Here is a 12,026-nt window from a genome sequence, read left to right as displayed (position 1 = left end):
AAGTAAACGCTCAAAAGGTTGGGGTTGCCATTAAAAAAAAAAAAAATTATGCGCATACATGAAAATATGAAATTGCCTGAAAATAGTTTAATTAGCTTAATAAGTTATAAGTTATAAACATAGTTATAACTTATAACTATGTTTGTTAAGCAGCAACAACAAACAGAATTCAAGTATACTTACTTAAATATTTGTAAAGATATTAAGATATAGTGTTTCCGACTTATGAATACACACTGTATTTCGGAAGTTTGCCATCTTGTTTAATAATCAAATATAGACTTGAAAATAGAAACTATACGTGGCTATACCATTCTGGTGGTGTAGAAATATAAACTTGCAAGAATATTTGAAATGTGATTGTACAGAGTGTTACATTCGCACTACCCAATTTATGCCAGTGCTAATTATATATTGACACTAAGAATTCAGGAATTCATGCATTTTCACACTAGTTTAGAAAGTAAAAATAATGAAATATGAAACTGTTTTGATTCGATTTTTGGAATTCGTGTAGCAGGTGATCCACAACCTATTTTTAGGTGTATCCGCGACCGGATTTAGAGGGCGTCAAATTTAATACAAAAATATTTAAAAAAAATAAATATAATAACAATAAACTAACTTAACCTACTATCGTTTCGTATCTTGTGTATCTTAATTTTCGTGTTACTAACGATACAATTAAATTTAAGGTACCTAATGTATATTGAGAGACAATTCGTATTTGTTTTATTTGATCTCCTTAGCAAGGATGAATATTGGCCATTGGGGGGCTTAAGCCACCTCAAAACGTAATCAAACCACACCAGACAGTTGAAGAGTCTAAAAATATATGTTTACATGAAAAATATAGGTTTACATGGATCAGACAAACATGTTAAGCCCCCCAAAATTTGATCAATTATCCTGCCTGTGTTCATTAGTTAATTACCTACAACAATGTTTTTTATAATATTTTATAATTAAACAGGTGAATTGTAGATAATATGTCTATTTAGATAACTGTGCTTCCACAAGTGAAATTAAGTAATGGATCAGTAGGTTAGACGTTAGGTTAGGTTGCGATGCAAAGAAACAAGCCACACGATCGCCAACCGGATGACAGAGTTATCCCAAAGCGCAATTCTAGTCAACAACAGTGACTGGAAGAACACTCCCCACAAAATTACCACAAAATTTCTAAAAATTAATCTGAATTGTTGCAAAGTGGCGCAACAGTTGATGCTACAGACAGCTACTGAAAAAATGGCAAACGTACTAATTATTAGTGAACAAAACAAAACTTGCGAAGACTGGTACGCAGACACGGGGGTTAAGGCCGCATTGAGCTGCTTAAAAAGGGAGCAAATCCAGAACAGAATGGGAAACCTGGAAAAGGATATGCATGGATACGGTTCTGGAGATATTCCTGTTACAATGCTAAAAATGCCGAATGGGGATCAGAAATTAATGACCAAAGAGGTGATGAACTCTCGGCACTTATAGCTACTCTGAACTTATTATTTGTGTGCAATAGAGGCTCTATGCCAACCTTTGAAAGATGACCTATAGTAGCTCAGTCCTCGGCGTTACATTCGCATCACGGTTAACGCCAGCGTAAGTTACCGGATGGAGGGTGATGCTGAATGAAGAATCAATAAGGATCGACCATAAGTACTTGCATTATAATGTAGCAATGCACATGGGAAAGCCGAGAAACTCAAGGGGTGGGCGTGGAGGAAACTTCAACACCCAAAAACTGAAGGAATACCTCAACAATAATAATACGCCCACCAATGGGAGCGACCTCATGGAGGTTCTTACGTCTGCTTGCAACACATCTATGCCGAAGCGAAACTACACACAGAGACACCATAAACCCCAATATTGGTGGATCCAAAAATCGCGAACATGAGAAAAACAGTTTTTGCCGCCAGAAAACGCTATCGAAGAGCAGTAAAACGAGGTCCAGCCGAGGACGAACACCGGAATTTCAAAGAAGTAAAAAAAAAATCTACGCGTTGCAATAGGAAGAAGTCAAGAAAACAGTTGGAAGCAGCTATGTGCAGAAGTTGATTACGATTTGCGGAGGACCCCATATAAAATCGTCATGAGGAATATAGGAAGACGGATGCCTGTCCCGTCAAACCTGGTTCCTAGTATTGTGGCCGGGCTTTTCCCGGCACACCCTTGGCCGGACGAGAGGGCTAGTTGGCCAAACACACCTGTACCTCCAATCACGCCTCGGGAGCTCGAATGTGCCGGGAAGATACTAAGAGTAGGGAAAGCACCTGGGCCAGATGGAATCTCCGATGAAGTACTGAAGAATGCAATTAAGCTACAGCCACAGATGTTCTTAAGAACGTTTAGCAGCTGTCTCGTAGAGGGGACATTTCCAAAGCAATGGAAACAGGCAAGGCTGGTACTATATAATATGGTTAAATATAATTTTGTATCAATTATTTTCATTTTTCATAAATTTCGACAAGCTTCCCATTATTTTAATTTTAAGTGATTTGTGTCCAAGATTGGTAAAAAAAAAAAAATACACTTGAGTTAATGTTCAATAACAAATTTTATATATTGGATATAAATATTATACTTTTTTTTTATCACAGTATCAATTTACAGTATTGAAGTTTAGTAAATAATACTTCAAATATAAATTTATAGGTTATATTGATTGTATACACGAGTCTTATATGTATGAATATTTAAAATGTATATTGACCTATAGTTTATAGATTTATATACATAAAAATGTATTTTTTTTACAAATTCCAAAGTATCTAAAATTATAAAGGGGTACAAGCAATATATTTTGTCTTTGGTACTTAAGTCAATATAAAAATAAATATACAGAATACAATAATATTAAAGTTAATTGTACTTAAAGTTAACCAGTAAGCATATTATAATTAATTTAAAAAAAGTTGTTCTTTAAGAATAATTTGTGACTTTAACTGAGTTCTAATTAATGTCTTAATATGTAAAGTAAAAATCATATAAAATAAATATGTTTCACAATATAAGACATATTTAACTTTTGGTTCAAAATATAAGTAAACAATTATAGCAGTGATGTGGTATTGCACTTACTATTAGTGCTAAGTAAAATGTATATCACATAAATTTATATATATTTTTATATTACAATAAAACGCAAGACCTCATAAAATTAAATTAAAATAATGTTTTAGTATGGTAAAAATAAAGTTATTTCAAAACAGAAACATTATTAAGAAATCTATGTGGTGTGGTCCATAGACATGGGCCAATACAAAAAGACTGAACATTAATGGAAAAGGTAATATTGAACCTTGAACAAAAAATACTAAGGTAATTATAACAGTTGGATACTAAAAGTCTGATGCAAGAGCAACAAATTGTAATCAAAATAATGGTGCATTTTGGATACTCAGTCAATTATAAAAGTTAAACAAAATATTCACAAAAATAGTGTTACGCATAGTTTATTAACTTAAGTTATTTTAAATACTGATTTGGATTTAGTTGATAAAATGAATATAATTTGTATACTACAAAAAACTGAATACTAAACAAATTAACATAATTGTTTAAAGAATAAGTCATTTTTTTTAAATTCGGTTTAATTTCCATAAATTATTAAGGATAAGTAATGATCAGTTTAAAATTTTTCAGATATTCAGTCTTGTGTGTCGACAGTAATTAGTTTTCTTTTGGTTAAAAAGAGTATACTTATTGTAACGTGATACTTCAATAATTCAGTTGGTAAATAGTTATTCAATTTAATACAAAAATACTAAAAAAAAAAACTAAATATAATATACATATTATAATTAATTTGTATAACAAAAAATACTAGTAAAAAGATGATAGTTTTTACCATTAATTGATCGATATACGAGTAGATAAATACATGGTGGGAGTGGGACAGTGTTTTTTTTTTTATTAGCAATTTGAGAAAATAGCAACACTATGTCCCACTCTCTCTAAACTAAAAAAGTAAAAAAAAATAATCTAAATAGGTCAAAATATTAGTACTTTCTGTTCTTTTTTTTATCAGTTATACAGTCTAATTAAGACTAAAACAGTTTTGTTATGAAAACTAAAATTCACTGGTATAATAGAATATAATTGGTGTACTTAGCTTAAAATGTCTTACTTATTTCTCTCCAAAAAAAAAAAAAAAAATATATATATATATAATAATAATAAAAATAATAATAATGATAAATTTGTTCAGATAGAAATGTTAAATAAACGTATAAAATTCACCTAATAAACTACATGAGATGAAGAAATTTTACAGATCCTTATAATATTGGTCGCGGTTACTATTTACTTGGGAACAATGACTCATATGAAGGTGGTAGATCTTTATCGGCAGTTCTTACTTCGGTACCGCTAGCCACCATAGAATCGGGTGGAGCTGAAGCTATAATAGCCATTGTGTCCAATCGTGGTACTGGTTGCATTTCTGAAGAATGTGGATGGCTATTAGGGTTGCTTATACAACAAAATGCAGGTCCGCAATGCCTAAATATCCATAGGAACGCAATGAACACTAAAATCATGGTAACCAAGCAGGCAACTGTTGCAGCCACAATTTTAGTCCCAAAAGTTGTGCTGCTCATATAGTTACTATTGAGTACTGACACTACTGGGCGACAACCACTCTCATCTTTACAACTTTTGTATGGGCAATTAACTTTCCCATCATTGAAAAAATCTTTAAAAATACACGTTTTTCTACCACAACTTCTCCAATGACCATTGTCAAATTTACATTCTATGGAATGAAAAGTAAATTTATTATTATGTTTCAATAAATAGATTTAACAGGGAGTTTTTAAATAGTATAATATATTTAGCACTCTATTAACCTACAAATAATAACATACCTTGGAACGCTGTGAACACAATCTCAAATTTTAGTTCATCACTAGATTCGATAGATTTATTTCCAAGATATATTTTAACTTCGATTATACCCTTATGATCAACAAATGAGTTTTTTATTTCTTTATCATCATTTCCGTCATTTCCTTGATTATATTCATTACCGGCATTGGCTTCAAATGCATTTAATTTTCCACAAATTTTTTCACCCCAGCTGTCTGCCGACTTAATTTTAATATTTAAGTCTAGAACACTTAAGGTTTTTTCAGCATGGCGAAACTATCAAAGTAATTAAATAACAATTAAACATTAAAATAAATAACAATAAAACATAAATACGTACTTGAATGTAATCAATACATTGTCCTTGAGCATTACGTCTAAAAGACATATGCTGTATGACAGCAAAAACACCCAACCCAAGTGAAGAAGTTACTGTAAATTTACAATTAAATTCGTGTTTGCCAGTCCATTTCTGAAAATATTGGTTATCTTTGATTACCATAGCTGATTGATCTTCGCGACCAGTAAGGTCTAAATTATTTGAAAAGAAACTCATCGAACAAACGCTGTCATTTTCCATGATTTCTATAAACAAAAGGGAAAAAACAATTTTATTATTTTATATTAATAAATAAATTATTGTCTTTAAAGTCTTAATTAGTGGCACATTTTAAGAGGATGTTATATCCGCATGTGTTGTCTCCGTCTTACAAGTACGTAACATACCAAATTTTACGCTCAGCAGATCACGTTTAGCTCCGCGAGTTTAAAATTTATAGTGAATTGATCTCTTATAACAATTAAAGGTAACATTATTATTGAGGGCTTCTCATGGGCTTTTAAAATTAAAATATAATAAAAAGCCTATGAGAAGAGCTAGATAATATTTGGGATAATAATGTAACCTTTAATTTTTATAAGAGGTCAATTTACTTTAAATTTAAAAACTCACGAAGCTAAACGTGATCTGCTGAGCGAAAAATTTGCTATGTTACGTACTTGTAACATGGAGACAACACATGCAGTTATAATGTCCTCTTAAAGGGTGAATACTCCAGTGTCAACATTTTAAATGTAAATACTCTCGGTCTGATAGAATTTATTCTCATGACAAGTCACATAAGAAGTATTTTTAATTTATGATTCTAATTAACATATATTTATTTATAAAAATGTCTAAATTCAATTATTTATATTTGACTAACTAATTTTACTATTTAATTATGGTTTTAAAGTATGTAATACACTATATAGAACATTGTTTATACCTAATGAAACAAATATTATAATTTTTTAGTACTTCCTAATTTACGTAATGAATTTAAAGATATGAAAACAACATTTTTACTATATAAGCCCGTTTTTTCACATGGACGCATATCATATGCGATGTATTGTACCCATATGTTTTTAGTTTACATCTATTAAGTTTATAAGCTCTATACTGGCATATAGAGAAACACATCATTGTCAGAATGGCATGTATGAATTTAATGAATGTAACTGAAAACGTGCACTTACTTGCATGCAGATTACAAGCACTAATGCCTAATTGATAAAATAAAGACAAATCAATATACCTAATGATATACATATTTTATTAACTCGAATTATTTGGATGGTTTACCAATCAATTTAATTCCAAAATAGTTTTTTTTAAATACCATTGTTTTCAACTCATAATTTATAGGGCCGGCGCTACCTTTTTGCGAAGCCCTGGGCAAAACTGCCAAAACTTCTTTAACCAATAACCATAGTCACCTATGGCCTAAACAATTTCCACACAAATATTTTTCAAAATCTAAATTTTAAGCACAAGGCCCTGGAAAAAGGTACCACATTACACCCCTTCTCCATCAACACTGGCCCTGATAATTTGTGTCTTATATTGAAAAAATAGTGTAATATAGGTCTAAAAACCTAGGTATAAAAATATTTGTATGTAAACAATCAGCTCCATTGCAAGGTCTATTGTATTACATAAAGTAAGAAAATATAAAATATAAAACATATGATATTGTGACATAGTCACATAGAGACATAGAGTTAACTAAAGTATGATGAGATGGGAGACAGACTTCTAAAAGATCAATAAACTATTAACACATATTTTGATTTTTGTATAAATTCATCAACAGATGAATACAAAATTAGCGTATGTTAACAAGTCTGAATACTTAAAACAGTTTTGAATGAAAACAATTTTGTTCATCATAATTACTAAATTTGATAAAACAATTTCATATTTTTCAAAGTAGGATATGACCAAAAGAAAATTCAAAAATGTGCACAAAATCTGTCTAGATTATTTATAAATTCCGGTAAATTATAATAGATAAAAAAATACTATCTTACATTAAAAACTAGCTGTTTGTAAGTAAAAAATTTAATTAAATGTAATTCAGTGTCTTAATTGTGGTGAGGATATGAGAAATATCCAACCTCCTCTCTAGAGCATTCATTTTTTTAATAATGTTAATTAAAAATTTAATTTTCATAAACACTTAGCTATAAAATATTTTGAGATTCCAAAATAATAATTAATGGACAATGGTTAACTATTGTCAGTATTATCACAGTTAAAGACTGATCAAAAACATACAACTTATGACTTCTGATATCATTTTTAACCCCCTAAAACTTATACCATGGCTCCAACCATGATTTAAATATACAAAGGTATTGTGTATAAGCCTATATTATTGTTATAAAAGGAAATAGAAAGACAGCATAAGGGTACAGTCTATGGCATAATGGGTTATCCCCTAACGCTGCCCTTTTAATTTCTTAATGTGATAGGTACAATGATATAGTGGGGGTAATATTGGAGGTAAATGGACAATTGGTCCCCACATAAAAATGCTGTATGCAGACAATCAGCCCTCGTCATAATTTTAAACAAGGGCAATTGGTCCCTGCCTTAAAAGTTATCTGCAGGGGCGGATCCAGCCAAAAATAACGGGGGGGGGGCAGTAGTATTTCATAGACATAAATATAGAGACTGTTTCCAAAAAATAATAATTAATATACACAATACATTTTATATGTATATGAATTTTTTAGAGAACGGGGGGGGGGGATCACGTCAAAATAACGTTTTTACATAATTCTTCAATATAATACATAAAAATCATTTAAAAATCTTGAAATTTTTTTAACTTGGAGGATATTTAAATGAAACAGACCCATGGGGGCTCTGCCCCCTCACCCTACCACTGTTTATATACCATTTTAAATATCAACATTATATATTTTATTAAAATACATGTATTACCCCGTGTATTACTATATATAAGGGAAAAATGTTTTCACTAAAACAAATAACAACATTTAGGTACTTATATGTAATATATTATGTTATAATTGCAAATGTCGGTTCAACACAACAAATTTGACTTATCCCATTCAATTTAATAACTTCTAAAACTATTATTAAACTTAAATAATATTCTGAGGGTAACCCAATATGGATAACAATATATAACATAAAAAAAATGAATCATAGTTTAAACTTTAGAAAATAATTTCTTCAAATAACAATTATAATTGTATAAACAGTATACTGTTATGTAGATGTAGATTAGATGGTTAATAAAGGATTTAATACTTAAATTAAAATACAAATTTGAGAGGGGCTAAGCTCCTTCAAGTCCCCCCAAATTGCGCCTATGTACAGGACTACTTGAACATTATGCCATCACATAATATTATGATATATGTGCTATGTTCACATTATTACGATTATAAAAACTATGTATTGCATCCTGGAACCAATTACTAATTAGTAATTTTACCGTCACTGATGAAATTCATTAGTTGTAGATATCATCTTTAATATTATCCTTAGAATTACTTTGGATTTACTAAAATGAAAATATTTTTGTTTAATACTTAAATAAAAATTAATAGTTTGAAGAATATCATCACTTTACAATAAATCTGTAATTATAAATTATGAAATAATATCAAATTCTAATACTTGTCAGCCATAAGTCCATAACACTATAATTCCTTGGCTGAGTCATCAGAAATACAGAATATTTTTTATAGTATAAAGATTTAAAAACTTATTTTTGTAATGTCACCAATATGTCCTTTTAATCGACCACAGTATGCGCCAACAACTTTTAAATACTAATTATTCTAGTTTCAATTAATTAGCCTTAAGTAACTACATATTACTCATAATAAATATATAAATATATGAGCAACAATAAATCAACTTAGTCATAAGACAATTAAAATTAACATCTTAAGAGCTAAAGAAAAGAGTTGTTTATGTACAGAGCACCGAAATTAAAATACACAGTTTAGTGACCTCTGCAGTGGCCCCTGGACCCTATAAAATATTTAAAGTGATGTGTTCTAAGTCGCTAATAACTTACTTTCGATGTATGCCGTGGCTTGGCCCAAGTACAACACGACCAGCAACCCGTGTGTCAATGACGACATAATATTTTTTAAGCTTCGGTATACTTGAGATGAAGAGGCTTAGAACTGAAGGCAGAATTTACGAACAACACAAGATCAATTGCGTAGAGGAACACTGGCGGTTCGGACCATGTAGTTGTTCTTTGGCCACTGAATAATTTTATCGCTTTTCGGCACTACAACTGCTGTCGTGCATAAATATATTTGTATTCATAATATTTATTATATTTCAAAATAAAACAGACGCGAACTAAAACACTTAATAACACTATATAGTTACTAACTGAGTCGCAGACGGCACACGCTCAGTGCTTGCTGCAATACTGCATAATGATTAACATTTAATGTTGTTATTCAGTTATTGTCGATTGCACATTTGACATTTTATTATTATTATTATTATGAGGGTTACTAACGCACACACTCACTGCTGCACTCGTATAGATTACCCACACACGCACACCACTCACACAGCTAAAAACACAACCACAGTCGTGTACTAACTACACACACATAATAATACTCACGATTAAAATATTATCACAAGAATCGTACGTCGATTGGGGAGGGGGGTGGAGCGGATACTATCAGACTATCTAACCTAACCAGACACGATATTCCAAAAAATTATTAAGATATATTCCAAGACTTGACATGCCGTGACGATCGTCGTGGCGGTGGCCGCACTGTCGAAACGGACAAAGCGCTGCGATGATACCAGCCGCGCACTAACACAGCAACTTGTTGATCTCTTACAACATTGTGAGCGTTTTAAATTATAATTTATAATAAATTATACGTAACTACGCCAACGGCTAAATTTAATGCTAACGTGCAATATACTTATAGAATTTATACAAATCCACAACATAGTCTATGCTAATTGTTTTATTGTTGTATTTAAAAAAATTGCTATTTACAAATTAGGTACGAGGTACCTACTTATATATCTAGTAAGCACCTATATGTGAATATGTCGTAAACTCGTATAGCCATTGGTATTCATATCCAATAGTATAATGTACAGTGTACACGGACATAATATAGGTACCTACCTCACTGGGTACCCTCTTCACTCACGTCATCAAGCCTTGTAAAAAAAAAAAAGGTAGGCGTATAATTATTGTAAGTAGGTTGGTAGGTATCTATATTACTCTGCCCCTAACGTCCTGCACGATTGCCCGAATGATTTGGATGGCGGCGACTTAAACAATCCAGTGAACGCGATTGGAAACAATATTGATATATTTGAAAAGCTATGAAAGCCATGGAAATGTATAATAATAAAAAAAAATTATTTATCACAATATCGGATGTATTCACGTCCAGCTTACTCCCTGCCCAGGAGCATGTTTAAGGGAGTCCGTGTCTTACTCCTACCCATTCATCGTGTCAATGTGTCATATAATACATTTTTTATTATTTAGAGTATTAGGTACCTAACTAAACATAAACCAGTAGATGAATGTCTATTCACTGCATTGGAAACAATATTTTTACCGCTTTTGAATTATTATCCAAATATTTAAAGGCTTTTAATGCTATTTGCAACTATTCCTGTAACAAAATGCACATCTGAAAGGTCATTCTCTTCACTTATAAGAGATTAAAAAGCTACTTAAGATCAATATTATGGAAGAAATAATAATAAAACCTGAAGAAGTAGTTGATACGTAATATGTAAATAAATACCCCAGACGCTGTTAGTTATCATAACTACAAAAAACCTACTTAAAAATATGTTTAATTATACATTTTTCTAATAAAATGTTATGTTTCTATCAAAAACTTGTATTTTGAATTTTGATTATTTGGTCATGAATGATGACAACTTTTTGAGAAGGAAAATATGATGAAATAAGTTATAATTAAGATTTGGGACTTTTTGCACTTAAAATTATCAAAATATGCAGAAATTTTTAATTTTTAATTTGAATAATGCATAAAGTATATTATTAATTATAATTATAAAAATAAATATCTAAAAATTAGGTAGGTTGGTAGGTATATATAAGTCTGTTGTCTGTAGGAGTCAGGATTCATTAGATTTAACCAGAACTATACAATTGTCGATATTGTCAATAAAAAGGTTGATTAGTAAGTACTTAACAAAGAGATTATCATCGTAAACAGACGTACGTGTTAGATACGACAGGCTACGACCATCCTAATTTTTCCCGACAATTTTACATTTATAAAAATGTTAAATATGCCCAAATATGCTAAAAGTTTCTTAAATACGTGTTTTTCTTAAAATATGATGAAACATCCAAATTATGTAAATTCAAACTTTGTATTTAATTTCATCATTTCATAAAACAAATTTATAACTCACCTAGAATTTGTTCGGTAGAAAAGCTTGAAAATTTAATACAAGGCTTAGAAGCCTGTGTTAGAACACATTGTAACAATAGCAGTTTTAAAATACGTAGGCACGATTTTTTTTTATAAGCATTTAAAGTTCAAATTTTGACTAAATACGTAAAAATTACGGCAATGTTCAAATTATCTTAGATAGAAATTCATAAAAGTTTTTCTTTTTAATTCTAAGATTTGAAAATTTAATACATGGCTCCTATCAATAGCAATTGAAAAATAAAAGAAATGCGTGGTCACAATTTTTTTTTTACAAGCATTCAAAGTTTGAATTTTGACTAAATACGTAAAAATTACGGCAATGTTCAAATTATTGTTTGCTAGAAATTCATAAAAAAATTTTATTTTAA

The 12,026-nt window shown here is 30.4% G+C and overlaps 1 protein-coding gene across 1 annotated transcript; it reads right to left on the bottom strand.

Moving 5' to 3' along the window:
- Positions 1-2,538: 2,538 nt before the first annotated feature.
- On the bottom strand, positions 2,539-9,817 carry LOC107161964 (uncharacterized). Its single transcript, XM_015508605.2, has 4 exons — positions 9,255-9,817; positions 5,210-5,454; positions 4,869-5,145; positions 2,539-4,756 (listed from the first exon to the last, which is right to left on the bottom strand). The coding sequence occupies exons 1-4, from the start codon at positions 9,319-9,321 to the stop codon at positions 4,302-4,304; spliced, it is 1,044 nt and encodes a 347-aa protein (XP_015364091.1). The 5' UTR covers positions 9,322-9,817; the 3' UTR covers positions 2,539-4,301.
- Positions 9,818-12,026: the final 2,209 nt, after the last annotated feature.

Source organism: Diuraphis noxia, unplaced genomic scaffold (assembly GCF_037042655.1).
Source record: "Diuraphis noxia isolate RWA-SAM2 unplaced genomic scaffold, SU_Dnox_SAM2 contig0004, whole genome shotgun sequence".
Classification (NCBI taxonomy): Eukaryota; Metazoa; Arthropoda; class Insecta; order Hemiptera; family Aphididae; genus Diuraphis; species Diuraphis noxia.
Note: the sequence above shows the minus strand (reverse complement) of the source record. Positions and strands in the feature narration are given on the sequence as shown.

What these genes read in the sequence shown, in the direction of transcription:
- LOC107161964 (XM_015508605.2), bottom strand. Translation starts at nt 9,321, where the DNA reads ATGTCGTCATTGACACACGGGTTGCTGGTCGTGTTGTACTTGGGCCAA. An exon ending in AGCCACGGCATACATCGAAA is followed by an intron (nt 5,455 to 9,254) that starts GTAAGTTATTAG and finishes TTTTGTTTATAG; the next exon opens with AAATCATGGAAAATGACAGC. An exon ending in TGTGTTCACAGCGTTCCAAG is followed by an intron (nt 4,757 to 4,868) that starts GTATGTTATTAT and finishes TTCATTCCATAG; the next exon opens with AATGTAAATTTGACAATGGT.